This window comes from Rattus rattus, chromosome 14 (assembly GCF_011064425.1).
Source record: "Rattus rattus isolate New Zealand chromosome 14, Rrattus_CSIRO_v1, whole genome shotgun sequence".
Lineage (NCBI taxonomy): Eukaryota > Metazoa > Chordata > Mammalia > Rodentia > Muridae > Rattus > Rattus rattus.
The window spans coordinates 3,293,867-3,311,526 of NC_046167.1; the positions used below are offsets into that span (position 1 = coordinate 3,293,867).

The 17,660-nt window shown below is 45.4% G+C and overlaps 1 protein-coding gene across 4 annotated transcripts in view; it reads right to left on the minus strand.

Moving 5' to 3' along the window:
* Window positions 1-5,002: 5,002 nt before the first annotated feature.
* The window catches only part of Kiaa1217 (KIAA1217 ortholog), a 292,280-nt gene continuing 279,622 nt past the window's right edge, over window positions 5,003-17,660 (minus strand). For 2 of the 4 annotated variants that reach the window (XM_032885185.1, XM_032885184.1), the window contains 7 exons: window positions 16,272-16,432; window positions 15,526-15,690; window positions 12,723-12,842; window positions 8,689-8,766; window positions 6,990-8,576; window positions 6,366-6,488; window positions 5,003-5,675 (listed from right to left, as the gene is read on the minus strand). In XM_032885185.1, the coding sequence (XP_032741076.1) occupies window positions 5,178-5,675; window positions 6,366-6,488; window positions 6,990-8,576; window positions 8,689-8,766; window positions 12,723-12,842; window positions 15,526-15,690; window positions 16,272-16,432 (2,732 nt within the window). In that variant the 3' untranslated portion in view covers window positions 5,003-5,177. The remainder of the gene's footprint in view (window positions 5,676-6,365; window positions 6,489-6,989; window positions 8,577-8,688; window positions 8,767-12,722; window positions 12,843-15,525; window positions 15,691-16,271; window positions 16,433-17,660) is intronic. The other 2 variants (XM_032885186.1, XM_032885187.1) reach the window with 2 other exon arrangements.

A 17,660-nucleotide genomic window follows, 5' to 3' on the forward strand; every position in this document is an offset into this window, starting at 1 on the left:
GTCTCTAGTACTGAAACTAGCTTCTGTGCTATTGGATGGTACAGTGTCTCTGGCTTCTGTGTCCTCCCAATGGCTGCTGGGTGGCGCCAATGTATTAGCATTTACAGAGCACCAAGGAAGCTGGTTAACATTACAGGGACATCCGGGAAGAGGGCCGTTTACAAACCTGTTTGAGTGGAAGATGCAACATGCTCCGATGACCAGTGGCTGGGTCCCCCTCCTCTGGGGTCCTGCTTCTGGAACCCCTTCCTAGAGATGGGCAGCGCTTTGGATGAAGACTGAATTGGGAACTCACACCCTGCCCGAGAATTAACTTTGTAGAATTACATTCTTGCAGCCTGTCTGTGTTTCTCCATGCCTGTGTAAGGATTCTAGTCATGGCAATTGTACCAGTCAGGCAGATGCTTTGATGCGCAGATTGTCCCCAGGAAGGTCAAATGGCACCAGCTCCCCGAAGCAACAGAAAGACCTATGTGCAGCATCTGTTAGGGCTGATTCCCTTCCCTGCCCCATCAATGGCTTGTCCACCCTGGGATTCACCTCCAACCCCCATCCAGAAACTTCATAGGGGCCAAAGAGTACCCTAGCTCTTAATAAAATTGTGCTAACAATAAACCTAATCTTTTCTGAGTGCCCAGTGTTAGGCTCTGGCTTAATTTTTGTATGGATCGTATTTAGTCCCATAGTCCTAAATGTTAGATCCCAGCACGGTGCCATATTAACAGATGAGAAGTCCAAACTGTGCTTAGATTTGTACAGCTAGGAAACAGCATCTAGGAAATGGTACCATCCACACCCCCCACACCTGCCACTCTGAACCACAGACTGGTTCAGTGCAGTCCTGTGTCATTCAGCACATGTGAAAAGGCCACGTCGCCCATGGTAGAGTTCAGGGGACAACTTCTGTGGTTCAGTTTACCCTCCCGCCTTTATATATGTTCTAGGTAATGAAATCTGAGCACCAGGTTTTACGATGACTTTACCAGATGAACCGTTTTGCTGGTTCCATGAAGCCTGTTTCTAAGAATCTGTCAGGTAGCAGAGATTCATTGGATTAGTGACTACCATAAAGGATTCTTGTCTTTTAAAGATTTATTTATTACATATACAGCGTTCTGCCTGCATGTATGCCTACAGCTCAGAAGAGGACACCAGATCTCATTCATTACAGATGGTTACGAGCCACCGTGTGATTGCTGGGAATGGAACTCATGACCTCTGGAAGTCCAGCCACTTCTCCAGCTCCACCATAAAGGACTCTTAAGCAAACATGTATTTATAATTTACCAAACCTGAGAAACTAGCTGCTCTAGACACCCACCACCCACCTTAGATGTTAAAGTGACCAAGGTGGGATCGTGATCTGTACTGTATGGGTTCTAATTTGACCTTCGTACCGGAATGTCCTTAAACCAAACAGCAGCTGTCTAGGATAGCCTGTTAGGTTTCGCTGTATAGCCCTGTGCAAAGAAGAAAGACCATAAACATAAAACACAGGGAGGAGAAGCAACTTATTATTTAAGGATCTTTGAGTGTCGATGGGGCTGGGGCAGGGGCAGGGTGACAGTGTGTGGACACAGAACAAGGCTTAGCAGGTCAGGAGCAAGTACAAGGGGACCTGGGGGCCATGCCTTTATTAAGGTCTCATGCAAGCGCCGGGGTCTTCAGCTGGACTTTACAGGTCTCGGGCGATAACCTTTGATTGTGGTTAGCAGTGTCGGCTTTGCAGTTGGTGAGGTGAGGGACCAATCAAAAGAGGAGGGGTCATAATGGGCTAATGGCGATGGTATATATATATATATATATATATATATATATATATATATATATATATATATATATAGCTGCGTCTCCAGCTAACGATGTCAGACTCAGAAACGGGTGCTGAGCCAATACTTTTCTGCCTGCTGCCCTCCTGCTGAGCACGATTATGGGCAGCAATCCGGACTCTGTTTCTTACAGGAAGAACAACTCCCTCTGATGTTCCAGAGAGGCAGGCCGTGCACTACTAGGTTTGGGGCAGCCTTGAGAGGTCTTTAGCCCAGAGAATCTGCTCCTGTTTGCCTTACCTGGCTCAAAGGGACCATGAGCTTCAGGGCTCTGCCAGAAGTCCGGGAAGTCTGATATCAAACTCAACCTCCTGCCCCCATCCTCAGCCCCAACCTGCTGGTTAGGTGCTTATGCTAAATTCCCAGTGTGGCTATAAACAGGAACAAGTAGAGCAGCATGAATTAGCCAGCCGTTAGTCACAGAGAATGATTACAATTCTAGTAGCTGAAATTGTCTATGAACTCATTCTGTTGGGATTATGAGTATTGTGAGTAGGGGGTCTCAGAAAGTATTTCTGATGAATGCATGGTATTCAGGAAGCCTGAAATCTGGGGACACACAGCAGGGTGTTGTAAAGTGTGGTATATTCAAACTTTAAATTAACCACCAAGTTAAACCTTTTGGGATGTGGGGGAAAGAAAAAAAAAAAGCAATGAGCAGGTCCCAGGTTCCTCAGGCTGCTTGTGGAATCTGGGAACTTTTATTATTAGCAACTCTTTGCCAGTGTGCGTGGGTATGTGTCTGTCTGTCTGTGCATCCATACATGCAATCTTGGATGCTGGTCCTCAGAGTATCTCCCTGGCCTGAACATCACTGGTTAGCCTAGATTGGCTGGCCAGCCAGTCTCTAAGGACCTGTCTATCTCAGTCCCAGGGCTGGAACATAAGGGCATAGCACTGTGCTCAGCTATTTTTGTGGACTCTGGGGTTCAAGCTCAGGTCTCCAGGCTTACACGGCAAGCATTTTCCTGACTGAGCCCTCTCCTCAGTCTTCTTCCTCTTTTTGTGAATGAAAACATATGCTGTGTTGCATGCATATTTCCTATAGACCAACAAGATATATTAGCTATGCTAATATATCAATATGCTAATATATATGTATGTAATATATAATACTACATTATATATAAATATGTATGTGAACTCCAGGTTGGATGGCTCTGTGGTCGAGAGCCCCAGCTGCTCTTTTCCAGATGACCCAGGCTTGACTCCCAGCAAGCACATGGAGGCTCACAACCAAACGTAACTTCAATTTAAGGGGATCTGACACCCTCTTCTGACATCCATAGACGCCAGGAATGAATGTCCTGCATAGACATACATCCAAGCAAAATACCTATATACATAAAATAATAATTTAAAAAAATTAAAAATTGGGAACTAAAAAGAAAAAACCTAACCCACTGATAAAGACACTTTCTTTTTACTTTTACTAGAAATTAAAAAAAAAAAAAATCAAGAAAGCAAAAGCCCTTACAATGGATGAGGATGCAAACCTGTGTGCAGGTTTATTTTCTGTTAGCCAACCCCCTGGTTGTCTATCGCCCTGATGCTGTTTGTATTCTGATGCTAATTCTGCTTCCTCAAGAGGGACTGCCCCTACTAGGAGTGGATCACACATACTCAGGTGATTTCAGGTGAACCTTCTCCCCATTTTAACTGGTCAAATAAAGGCTGAGCCTATGATTGGCCAGTGGAAGGGAAAGGTGGGGCTGGAGGTTTTAGAGATGGGGAGAGAGGAAAGAGAGAGGGACGGAGGAGATAGAGGAAGACGGAGGAGGAGGTGGAAGGAAGATGGAGCAGAACCACATGGCCCGGAGAAGCCACAAGTAACAAGGGACCTCGTAGCTAGGGAATAGAGTAGTGTAGTGGCAGATCTGCCCAATCTAGGAATGCAGTTTATAAATATTATAACTGGGTTGTGTGTTCTTCATATGGGCTTATTGGGGTTGGAGATTTACTGCAACACCCCCACCCCCCCATGCCCTAGAGAAGAGTCAGGCAGGAAAGTAAGCGCAGACAGACACACGGTTGATTAGTTTATTAGAACTCATCCTTCGCTTTCAAGGAAGCAACACTGTATGAGTGGATGTGGTTACACATTACTTAGAATGCCCTCAAAGTTGAAACCCTGTGGCAATAGTTACATATCTGTTGACTGGAATTAGTTATAGTGACAAGGTACAAAAAAATAATAAGCATGCAGCCCTTTATTTAGTTTTGCAAAGTCTCTGCTTACAGCTCCGTATGTTACATGGCTGTGTTATACAAATACAGTTATTTACAAAACCACCCTAACTGTGCAAACTTGTTGCTTTTTAAAAATGTGTGGATAGTCCCATTTCTGCCCATCCCAATATAGATTCTTAAAGCATGCATACAAATTAACTTTGGTGTGGGAAAACTACTCTATGTGCTGTCACATATAGTCTTTAGATGTCTATTCATATTTGTATATTTACAAGAGTTCCTCAGTACAGAACCATACAGAAGTGTACATTTTAAAATGTGCAATGCAATGGTGTGGGTTACCAGGTCTAAGAAAACATAAAAGGGGTTAGACAGTGCAAAGAAAATGGCTACAGAATACGCATATGTTTTGTCTGTAAAAAAAAAAAAAAAAAAAAAAAAGGAAAAGGAAAATAAAAATAAAGAGAAAGCAAAGAAAAAGAAAAAATTAGCTGGCTTGCGCTAGCAAATTATCATACAAACTTTTGACGGCAGTGCAAGAGTTTTACTGAATTTCTCTCTACGGGCTGTAGGAGCTCATTGGCTTAGAGTCTAGCACGCTACTTTCAAATGTACAACGCTGTAGTATCAAAATGTTTTGGCAAAAAAGATCTTGAAAGGAACCATGAAGTTCTGACAAAAATAGAAATCTGTAATAAAGCTAAATAACACTAAAATAAAAGAAAATATCGTAATATATGCTTTACAATTTATATAGTCGCGCTTGCGTATTTCTCTCTTCGCCTCTAGTCTCCGTAATGAAAAATATTTTTATACAAAACATACTAAAATTCTGTAATCATACATGTCTTACATGCATAGTACAGTCAGCTTGTCTCATACATGTCTTCACTCTCATCATACTCTCTCTTTGTATAGCACATGCTTTCTTCGTGTAACAGGTATCGGATCTAGACGGTAAACACGATGTTGTTACAACAGCAGAGTAGAAAAAACAAGCTTTACTGCAACTATCAACTCAGTAATTAGCACATACTCTGCAGGGAGCCTTGAACAATACAGCGATATGGTACATTCTCTTGTGAAAACAGTTGTTCCAGACTGCTAAAAATTAAAAACAAGAATGTAATTCCACCTTGCGCCTAATAGGATCTGGCTTTAAGACGTTTCCTTTGCTGTGGATGGGGTGGCTTTGCTTGAACTTCCGTTCTGTGCTTTGTAGCTGGCGAGGCTAGGAGTATGGATGGTCCGGATGCCCCTGGCACCTTGATTCAGGGAGGTGGGGGAGGCAGGGGAAGGAGGGGATGAGGAGGAAGAGGAAGTAGGGGCAGCTCGGCCATTTTGAGCCTGCAGTGCAAACGAAAGGTGGTGGCCTTTACCTGCGTGAGGCGGGCTCTGAAACTTTAAGGAGCCATTAGAGACAGAAGGGATGAGGGAAGCAGAGTGACCGGACCGTCCTGCTTGGGGGCTGAGAGGGGTAGAAGCAATCGATGATTTAGTAGCAGGTGCACTGGGGAGGTTAGAGCTGTCACCACTAGCGGAGGGCAGAGAACTGCTTTTCCCAGAGCTGGGAGAAAGGGCTGGAATCTTAGAAGCAGGTAAGGAGGGGGAAGTAGGCTTACAATCCCCACCAGCTTTCTTAGCACTTCCATTAGCCTGCAAACAAAGATGGCGGGAGACACTCCGTCAGAAAGCCAGCAACGTGATCAGCCCACAGGGTCTGGCAACACAGCCCTTCTGAGCACCACTCAAAAACAGGAAAACAAACATACAGTCCAAGGCCTGAGCTAAGTTTTGTGCTTCTCTAGACTGGGCGGAAACCACCCCATGCACATAGCAAGGGAGATACAGAAACGACAGAAAGGAAGATGACCCGTCATTCATTCCACGGCCCGCCCCCCTGCCAGTCGGCCATGCATGGAGATAGTCATCAGGGTGGCGAGCGTGAGTGTGGGAGAGTTAATGTGACTGAGTGTAATGCGGTCGACACAGAGGTTAGTGGTGATGACTTAAGATTAGTCACCGGCGACAGGTTGGTTTGTCTCTGTTTCCCGAGAGGATTTGACAGCACACTACATTCACCGAAGAAACCGCCAATGGCCCGGCACAGTTAACAGTTAAAATATGAAGTCACAAAGTAAAAGATGTTTTATTGTAAGCATGCAAGAGGGTGGTGAAAAGTTTAACGCAGGTTCTTTTAGACTTTCTCCATGCCCCCCCAGATCCAGGATGTCTACGTAAACGATCTCTCACAAAGAAAACACAGAGTTTAGCAGGAACTAAGTCAGCGACTGGCTTCTTAATTGCAATAGTGTCCATCCGAAATTGGGTTTAAGGTAAAACTACCTGACGGTACTGGCGGGGATCCTGTAGTTTGGATGGCTTGCTGGCCTTATCCAGGCTTCCGGGTCTGTTCTTAGAAGTCATGGGCACCGGCATCCGGCTTGTCTGTGGGGTAGTGCTGGAACCCTGTGGGAGAACCAATGAGAGGGGAGACAGAGAGAAGAAGGTAAGTGCACTGTTACTGAGACCACCCTACTCTGTGCAGAGAAGATCGAGTGAGAAGCTAGTGCCCTACATGCAGGATAGACCCAGGAAAACACCAACTGGGTTAATCAGAGCAATCAAACGGAATCAACAGCTCACTACCGATCAATTGGATTTTAATGTGAGTATCAACAGAACACGGCTGACTCAGCTTCTTTGTATTGACCCAACACCAATCAGCAACAGAGGCACAAACAGAATTGATTAGCTGTTAGACACCTAGTTGCCGTTGTTTATGGAAGGCGACGGAGAAGGGAGAAGAGATGGGTACATGACGAATAGACAAAAAAGGGAAACAAAACGAAAAAACAACCGAGAGCCACCTGAAGGGAAGCGATTAAATCACAAGACACCCTTTGCTACTGTGATTATGACAGGCTTAAGAAGCAGCTGGATCTTTCCATTTTCCACAGACCAAGATACCTTACGTGAAGCTGAAGATATGGACGTAGGGGGCTCTGGGGCAGGGGGCACTTCATCCAGAACTAGCAAGGACCGGGGAGAGACCTCTTGGGTTATGTGGGGCAAGCTTGCACCACAATCTCTGTTGGAAGAACATGGGGTATCAACTAGGGTCCTGGGGCTCATTTCACTGATTGTATTTTCAAGTTGCTTTATGGTCTGCTCCAGGCTATCCAATGTTCTGTAAGTGTTTTTCCTAATTTCATCAGTCCTTGATGTTGGAAATGTGCCCTCATGGCTGAGCTGCTCTTGCCTCCTAGCCATTGTTTTGAGGGCATCTTCAGGCTGTGACCTGGTGATTTCAAACCGCTTGGCTTCTTTGTGCTGCTTCAAAGTACCATCCTCTTCTTCCTCCTCATAGACCACCACCTGCAGGGTTTTCTTTCCCGTTTTGGTGCCTGTGCGGATTGCTTGTGTAAGAGCAGCAAGCTGCTTTTTAGGGAATTTGAACTTAAACTTCTTCTTGGGGCTTTCAAACTGGTCATCAGCCACCTCACACCTATTTCCTGAGTCTGGAGAATCGGCTGAGCTAAGCTTTCTCTGCTCGGCTTTATGAACTTCCTGCTCTCCTGGAGTCAGGGACTCTGCTGACTGGATGTGGGGCTGTGATTGTGTCTCTGCCTTTTGTCCCATCCTACCACTTCCTGAGTTGACCTGCTCATGGGACATTTGGGATGAGGTCTGGTCTCCGTTTTCATCCTCTTCCTCCTCCTCTATCTTTTCCTCTGTCAGCATTCTCTCTAGCTCCTCATCACATTCCTCAAAGATGGTCGAGAGTCTTTTATATGCAGATCGGATGTCCATGGGTTCATCAAAAATGATGATAACTGGTTTCTTGTCCAGGCACACAACCGGTTCTTCCCCTTCGGTTCCTTCTTGCTGAGAGGCTGTCTCTTTCCTTCCATCAATGTTAACTGTCTGTACATCTTGTCCCTTTTGGCTCACTATGTCATGGACCTCCCCGCTGGACAGAACCTGGACAGCAGTTTTGGTGATCATAAAGGCGATGTTATCAGTGGCTGTGTGCTCCTCACTGGGAGAACTTGGAGTTGATTCTCCATCCTCATTCATGTTCATATTCGTGTGCCTACCCACCTTAGATCTCAGAACAACTTGACCATAATCTGCCACGGGAACATCTTGATCTTGTGTTTTGACATCGTGAACACTGAATTCTGCCGATTGAGTTGGGGGAGGAATTTGACCCTTATCTGCATTTTCTTGTCCGGGTTGGACTATCTCTTTTATCTTTCCAAAATTCAACTTCTGATTCTCCGTGTCAGGACCGGCATACTGTAGTCCCGAGACCTTAGACCCTTTGTTGATGTCACCTTCTAATGAGTTCAGGCCAGTGAAATTAAAACTGACCTTAGGCACATTTTTCTGGGAATAATTTCTACCGTCTTGGTATAAGTTCTTGTTGGGAGCAATTTCCTCTGTGAAGGTGTCAGCTCTACATTCTGATGTTCTTGAGGTGTCAGACAAACTATCCACCATGGCTCTTCCCCACTTGGGGGGGCCACTAGGTCTCAGAGCCCCTGCAGTAACCTGAGAGGCAAAGTGGAGAAAGGAAACCACATACATTAATCCAGAAAGGCTCTGCAAGGGGATGTAATTAAACTGCTTGACACCAATTGGAACCCACGTGTGGCAAACTCACCTTTTGAGATTCCGCTTGGGGGCCATTTTCACATTCAACATCAGATTTTCGTACATCTTCGTGGAAAAATTCCAAATTCTGGTAGAACAGTGTACGACATGTTACTCCACAAAACCACATGCCCCCCCAAAACTGGACTATCATTATCATTTAATCATGTTTCCAAACACGCGGACAGTCCAAGCACATGTGTCAGACACCAACCCGAAGCCTACAGTTCTCTGTTTACCTGGAGCTGCTCTGATCTCCAGCCTCCAAAACTTCCCTGTGTTTGCACAAGACAAAAGTCTTCATTAGCAGAGTATTGCAAGTGTTTCAAGTTTTGTGGGCGAGCAGGTAAGAGAATAAATGGAGCCATTAACAACTCTCTTTTCAACACCTGACTGTCCCTGATCTTAGCAGAATCAAACACTGGAACTGTGGAAAGCACACTGGAGATACATATCTGATACATATCTGCCTCTTAATTATGTGGCTTTGGACAAATCATTCATTTCTCATCTCTACACCTCAGGTTTTGAGGTGAGGAACAAGAGCAGATTTTTAAAATGACCCTTCCCATTCTTTTACTGAAATCAGCCCACAGAGTGTTCTGTTTGGGTTGTCATACACTGGGATAAAAAGCATTTTTTTTTTTCCTGTGGTCCAGTGGCAGATTGGAAATGTCTCTGCAGGGTCTCAATGATATCCAAATGGCCTTCAGACTGGTACCAACCTTAACGTTCACATCTAAATTTGCAGCGGCAGTGCTCCACAGTTTGCAGTCCTGTGGCCCTCAACCACAGGGACATGTTATAACAAATGTGTCACGGGGTAATCCTGTGTGTGAGCATCTTAGAGTGTACTCACACCCTCCAGAGGTCTAGGCTGCCCTTGTGTGTGGTCTCAGGATGCTCTTGACAGATTTCAACAAACTAGCACACAGAGCTGCTGCCTGCGAGGCACAGCCCATCGCGCTACCGTGGGCTTTTGACTTTCACAGAACTCTACGCTCTGGTAAAAGTATAGATAATGACATAAACCAGTGACAGCTTTGATTATCCACAGTCCATCAGGCAACTGTGCTACTCTGATACACGAGCAGCAAGTAGACCAGTTTAGACCACTTCTAACCACCTCAGCACCACTGTGTGAGGCCGAGGGTTGATGCCGGTTAGGATCTCATCTTATCTCCACTGCAGAAGTGGCCCATTGATCGCCAAAATGTTACACTGCACAGTGCATGAGCGTAATCCAAAAACAAAGCGAGCATCCGAAGCCACTATGGTGGCCATGATGCCATAGGCTGTGTTTATTCTCTGCATTTTGTGATGCGGCTTTTATTCTCTCTATTTTAAGCTGTCAAGATGTTTATGGGGGTCTCGCTAAAATTCAGGATCGAGGGACTGCAGAGCAGTGAGGATCCAGGTAATCAGAACATTTCACCCCAGGGCACAGGAGCCTGGCTGTAGCTCCAGGCCCTGAATATCTCTAATCCCAGGATACCTCCTCCTCTCAGGGTGCCACTGCTGACCCTTCTAGCTGCAGAACACCAAGCGGAAGTGCTGTTTGTCACAAGGAGAAAATACGATCCCAATGACAGCTATTCGGTTAAAGCAATGACAACACCACAAAGCACACAGTGGCCCAGGCTGTGCCAAGGTCAACCCTGCTGCCCTGTTTCACAAGTGGAAGGAACAGTCACATACGTTCAAGTAATAACACACGAACAACAAAGTCAGTGTTAACCACACGGAAAACCAGTAATCACAAGGTGCAAGGCGCACTCGCCACCAGTCACCGCCTGTTAGCTCATCCATTCCCCGCGAGGCTCTCCCAGATAGGGATTGCTGCAACAGAACGTTAAGTTTTTCTGTGGGATTTTAAATTCAGATTACAGGGCAGCTAATGTAGCACACAAAAGACTTTAAGGAGGATGTTAAATTAGGATCCAGCCCAAGGTTTCAGTTCCCAACATGGGGTTCGTATACATCACTAGGACCCAGGTGAAAGTTAACTCTTTGAATCCAAGGCAGATTGGACACATCTAACCTCAAGTCCCCTGCCAGGTCCATTTACTGGGGGCTGAGGGTAAGGGTGGAGAGTGCGGCTGCCATCTGTTATGGTTGTTCTGGGCCACACCATTATCCACTATTAAACATTTCCAGTCTTGTGTATTTAAATATGATTTAGCAGCGGAACTACTCCAGCAGAAAGTGAGTGAGTTGAAGAGCAGTTTAGATTTCCCTTTTTTTTTTTTTTTAAAATCACGGGGTTAGACAAAGGGAATAAATGGATCAAAGCGAGCAAATGGACTCCAGGGGAATTTAGTCACAACTGCCCTGGAACTTGACAGTGATTTCGTAGTCTTGGAGGGCCACACGAAAGACAACCACACCCCTTTAATATCTGCTCACGGGCCCCACGATGTGGATTACACAAAGAGTCAGGGAAGCCTGCTCCATGTACGTGGGTAATGGACAGGGACTCGAGACACGGTCATGAGAGAACTGTAGGTGTGAAGGGCCAGGCTGGAGCTTCATAAGGGTAGGAGGAGAACCGCAGAAACGTTTAAGGTATGGAAGGGCGGACGAATAGGCCACAGAGGTTAATAATGACAAAATGGGGGGATAAGTCTGACAGTTGTGGTTATTATGAAGGGCTTCATCTACTGAGCGTAATGCTCCAGAACGGCTACCTACCCTACACACCAACCTAGTGGTGGGCACTCAACAGAGTCCACAGCAACCAATCAGTGCCACTGACAGGTGTGAACGCCCAACGGCGAGACAAGAACCCCTCGGAACATGAGAGCCAACTCCAAAGTCTACAATGACACAGCGATCATCACAGGGAACCCTTGGGAGGTACAAGTCCCCAGTCAGGGTCCTAGGATGGTCTAAATACAACATACCAGGCCCTGCTAGGGACCTTCCACAAATTAGTAGTAATAAAGCTATATAAGAAAATTTCACACACTGAACAAGCAATGTATTTCTGGGCTATTTCATGGGGCTAGTTTTCTGCACGAAACAGCTTTGTCCATCACTATCTAACAACCTCCCTGTGTATAAAGACAGCCTCTGCCCGCTGAGGGTTTCATCTCTCTACTGGGGGCAGGTTAGTTACTTCACACTACGCTCTGGGATGCTGTGGGCCAGAGCTGAGCAGGTCCCCTGGAGGCTGTGTTAGATTTTCCCTCTGCGCTCTGTGCGTCTGCCTCACTGAGCTTGCTTAGGTAACAGCCAGGGAATCAAGTAGAGTATTTGTTAGGCCACCTTACAGTTTCTTTTAATTAATATTATCTCCCTTTATTTAAAATAAATGAGTGCAGCTCATGTCTGAAATGTAAGTTTCTAGAGGGAAATATCTGAACTGGAGTGAGTTAAACTTTTTGTCTTTAATTAAGGTAAGATGGCTCTGAATTCCCAAACCTCAAATGCTCTAAATTCAGCTTCTCACTGAAGTTCGAATGCTGGTGCCAAAAGCTTTCTACCCGGCATGCAGGTTCTGTTACAAGGCCCAGTCGCCTCTCCGAAGTCATGAGGAAATTATTTCAGCATTCGAACTAGACTTACTATTTTGGAACATAGACTTACCAAAATGGCAGTAATTTGCAGGAATCCTGGTTTGCATACTTCAGTGTGTATGCAGGTATGTTTCTGTGCTTCCTGACTGTCATAAGATATGTTGAAAATGAGAAATAGCTGTATTTACTTGCTATGTCTGGCTTTTTGTTTGTTTTGGCTTTTAGTGAGTTGGTCCAGAAACTCTAGGAAGGTCTGCCTTCTTTATTTTGGGAAGCTGTTGTCTTGCTTTTGCATATGCTATTATGTGCCGCTCACAGGGACATAGCACTCAGTCTGGAAAGCTGAGGCAAGGATTTCCAATCTCACTCAAGACCTGCATCTCTGTTAGTTTAAGAAGAAAAGGGAGAGAGTAAAACAGAAAGGCCAAGGGCCAAAGGTCAAGCGCAAGGGCCATGTTAGTAGCAGAGCAGGGGTGGTGGCAGGGCTGTCTCACTGTGTGGTGAATGTATAGCTACCACATGTTACCTTCTTCTCCTTGGGTGGGGCTGTGGCGCCTGGCCTAGTGTCTTTAAGGTGGCTGTCAGCTCGGGACTGCTCAGCATGACTGTTTGGATTTACATCCGTAAAGGAACACCTCTGGAATGCCTAAGGAATTAAAATACTGAGGTTAACAGGGATACAGCTGTACAGAGCAGAAAAGCCAGGAACCCGGAGACACAGGGTCCCCAGGCCTGGACCCACATGCAGACTCCAGCTAGGGAGGCAGCATCCTGAAATCCTGTATCCCACAGGGTTCACGCTAGCCCTGGGGCTGAGCTCTAAGCAATAGCTTCCTTATAAAGATGAAGTGGACGGAGTCCTTAGAAACTATTAATATCCTTGGGTTGGACGTGCCGTTCCATGACAGGCACATGCTTAGCAGGCGTGAAGCTCAGGCCTCCATCCCTTGACCTTTTCATGTTGGGAAACAGACACACAAATTAAGATGAAAAGACATCCTTATGTTCTTCATTTCTCATCCGCTTTATTGAAGTTACGTATAGGAAGAAAACTCACAAGACCCTTTGAATTTGGAACAAATGTACATCCGTTTGTTCTCTCAGACAGTCATAGGTCTCATCCTGCTCTGTTCTTCATTTACAAGAGATTAGTGCTCTGTAGCACCACACCACATGGCCCTGAATGGCCAAGGAGCTGCTGAGCTCTGGGCATGACCGTGGGGCCAACAGCAACATCAGGGGAACAGGGTCAGCGAGACTAGCTCTTAGATGAAATACGGTTTCTGTCTACCAGCTGATGGGGTTGGGGACACCAGGAGAGTCTGCTGACACTGTGGTAATGGGGGACGCTTGATAACTCCAGTACTTCTGGGCTGCAGCAGCGCTCAAGGCTGTGTAGCAAGCAGTCAACCAAACCAACCACAAGTATGTCCAGGTCTCCCTCAAGGGAACAGTAAATAAGAATCTCTGGGCTGTAGAGCATTTCCCCCACATAAATAAGAATCTCTGGGCTGTAGAGCATTCCCCCCACATAAATGCTCCAGTAACTCATTGAAATGAATGATCTTAAATAAATGCCTGATGGTCTCTTTACGTCAACTGTTGCTATCTGGAAACAACTCAGTGGGCAGAAAGAAGCTGTGACTTGCCAAGTGGACATTGCAGCATTTGTCCTAACATCTGAACACAGCTGACAGCAGGGTCCCTCCTCTGCCCTCAATGGTTGTCCCTCTGTTTTGGTCATCTTTGTCCTCCCTGCTGTCTATGCCTTACGAAGTCAATCCTGGATTCTTCTAGATATGTTTGGCTTATCTACAGGCCTGCCCACTGAGACCAAGCCATGTCCTTTGCCTGTTAGATGTTGGATTCTCCAATCTGGAATTTCTTCTGATGCTTGGTCACCTTAACACAGGACACTGTTTCATGAAAACTACCCTAAGAAGGGACTGCTGGACCCACAGAGTGGTCTTTCCCAGAGTGAAATGTCAAGGACGCTGGAGAATTTTAGTCACTAATCTAAATAGCCACTAATCACAGAGCAAGAAGCCAGATACTAGATAGTCTACTCCTTGGAGAGGGATTGTCACCGTAGGCATTGAAGACATAAGACTCTGGTGCAGAAGAGGTCACCTCAAATGGTAGCTAGAAGTGTCTATGACAAATGTATGGTTTCTATTGGAGTGCTAAGATTGGAACGTTCAAAAGTCTACTAACTATAAATCTGTTTTTCATCCATAAGCTTTTGACCATTTTAAGAGCCTGTGGAGTCTGCTTTGTGGAGGGCTTGATCCAGAACAATCTGAGAATTTGATGGGGTATTCAAAGGGTTCACTATTCAACAGAACACCCAGAAGTCTCATTTTCCTCATAAAGTGCAAGAAGCTCAATTTTGGCAGCTACTACCGTGGACACCATGAAAACCAGAGAACACAGCATCACAAAAGTTGCCATAATTTAAAGTCTTCTCCATGTCACATGAAGGATTAGATTTACTGTGTTGCACCAAACCACATGGATGGTGGTGAAAACACAGGATGTTTTGGGGTCCCACAAAGGGTGCAGTCTCTGAGAAGCAAAAATGTCCCATAAAAAGTACGAGTCAAAAAATCCAGAGTTTGGTCTAGGAATTACATCTGTATCTAGTGAGGTGAGTTCTCAGGACATGCTGTAGGGCAGAGTCACATTCATGACAGGAATGTGGGATGAGCTTGGGTCTATACCTTGCAATCCATACTCAGTCCTAGCAGAGCGCTGTGTTGTCACTAAATATTAAAAAAAAAAAAAAAACTCTCTAATAGACCCAAGAGAATGAGACGGAAAGAGAGAGAGAGAGAGAGAGAGAGAGAGAGAGAGAGAGAGAATGAATATTCTTACTACCTAGAACTAGAAAGGTCTGTAAGTCATTTTCTTTGTAAACTTTATGGAGTTGTTTTTTTTTTTTTTTTTTTTTTTAAAGATTTATTTATTTTATATAAGTACCCTGTAGCTGTCTTCAGACACACCAGAAGAGGGCATCAAATCTCATTACAGATGGTTGTGAGCCACCATGTGGTTGCTGGGTTTTGAACTCAGGACCTCAGGAAGAGCAGTCGGTGCTCTTAACCACTGAGCCACCTCTCCAGCCCCCTATGGAGTTGTTTTAAAACGGTCACTATTCACACATTTTTCTGGGTGCTCAGAGAGTTCATTAGTTCTCATCTTGGTAATGGAGGCCACAACTAACAGAGGCTAGTCCTTCACTAGCTGTTAACCTTTGGGAATCACGGCCAGAGGCCCAGACTCTCGAGAAGGCAAAAAGCCAGTGGCCAGGAGTCACCTTAGCTACCTACCTGGAGTTCTGCCATGATTTTGTCTCCTTCTTCCTCCTCCTCCTCATCTTTGGAGGAAGAGGCAGGGACAGGTGGTGGTGATGGGACCCAGGCTGGGGCAGGCTCCTCTGGGGGACATTTTGTGGCTCTAGTCTGTGGGGTTGGCCCAGGCTCTTCACTGGTCACCTACAGGGAATTTGAACCACAGACACTGGTGTCAGACGCTTAGGTCAGACCACATGGCTTCTAAATGACTCTTTGGCTCTGGTTCTTCTAGCCAGAAATAAAGATGTCCTTTATTTCCCTGCATTTGGTTTGAGTTTGTTTGCATAAATTGTCACGTTGGTAAATCATTTGAAGAATTGTATAATTGTACATCCCCCATATTTACAAAAGGCCTTCCCCTCAATGCATTTCCAATTGGAAATTGTATTTTTTCATTTAACACAAGGGATAAAGCCTTACAAATTGAGTGAAAGCTAAGCTCACTTAACACCCACTACTGTGTCTGCTGGCCTGTTACCTTCCCACCCTCACATCAGTCTAATGCTGTCCCACTAGGGAAAGTAGTTGATGATCTGCTTTTCACATTGTCATATTAGAAGTCTAGTTCAATAGCACTGGCTGATATTCTCTTCCTAGGCACTTTCTGGGCATCTGGGTGAGTTGATTACTACTTTTGTTTGTTTGCTTGCTTTTTTTAATGTTTAGATGCATAGAACTGTCTTCGCCCAGAAACCATTTTGCCAGGACTCAACCCATCAGACCTTAGACATGCTCTCCTTCCTGCCAGTGTAGATCACATCGCCAGACCTCGTCGTGGTAAGTCCCGACCCAGGAAGGTAGCTTCTCCGAGGGGGTGGGGGTGGAGGAGGGGGTGACTTTCCCCCCAGCTTGTCCAATTCCTGCTCTGAATTTGGAGAATCTTCTGGAAAAGAACATGCCACTTCAAAGACAGTCTCAAGATACATCTGATGTATACAAACACAATGCAATTTGATTTATAAACTCTATTCTTACCACAGACCAACGATTAAGGGGACAGCCTTGACAACAAACTGAACTTAACTCACGGAAAGCCCTGCATACATGACCCGCCTTCTCACTGACTCAGTTTGCTCATCTCTTATAAACTACATACAACATACTACAACAGACTTTCCACTGGGGAGTTCTGGGGTTAAATGACTTATATGCTGCCATTGGCTTATTGTGAATGCAATGCAAACTATTAGATTTGTTATTACATTTCTTGATACATTAAAAAAAACTGAGGGGCACTGGGAAAGTGAAAGCATTGGGGAACTAAAAGTAAGCTCCAAACCCATTCTGAGGCTTCTGAAGCCTTGAATCTCAGCCTGAATCAGTATTATCAGTAGGAATTTATGTGGCTATAAGGGCAAACTCTAGCAAAAGAGGCCCAAGGGGAGAGGTAGAGAGGAAATGGTGACAAAGAGCAAAGACACATGTAGGGATGGTTCTGATGCTATGGTCCTGTTCCCCAATTGGTTCTTGGTCTGTCAGTAAAGCCTTATGCCAACTGCTGGTCGGAAAGAATAGGTGGGACTTCTGGGTCCCTGGAGGCAAGCAGACAGACACAAGGGAGGACAGAAGAGTTCTCTATGCTTCTGATGGAGAGAGTTTGACCAGCCGTGTGAGATTTTGTACAGAGTGGCCCCAAAGGTGAGCAGTTGGGGGTATCTAGCAGGGACTAGATGTAACCGAGCAACTAAAGTGTAGGGCAGGTGGGAGGTGAGGAGATGAGAGTATTGACAAAGGCACACTTTTCCAGGCATGAGATAGTAGCACCCAGCAATTGTGCCATGAAGGCAAGTTGAAAATGAACAATGTGTATGTCTCTGTCTTTTACCCGTGGACTCAAGGGAAGCTGGATAGGGACTGGTAGCACAGCCTGTTTCTGGAACTTTGGTGGTAGCAAAGGTACACACAACAGACACATAAGAAGTGGGACTCTGGGGAGAAGGCCATGGTGAGGGCTAGGAAAGATAACTTGCTTGCAATAGGAGACAGCATGGGGTAAATGAGAGAATTACAAATTAGAGTTAACAACAAAGTTAGGGGATATGGGTATCTCTCTAACATTCATGCCAGTAACTGAATAGTTTATTCAGGAAGTTTTTAATTTGAAGGTGAGA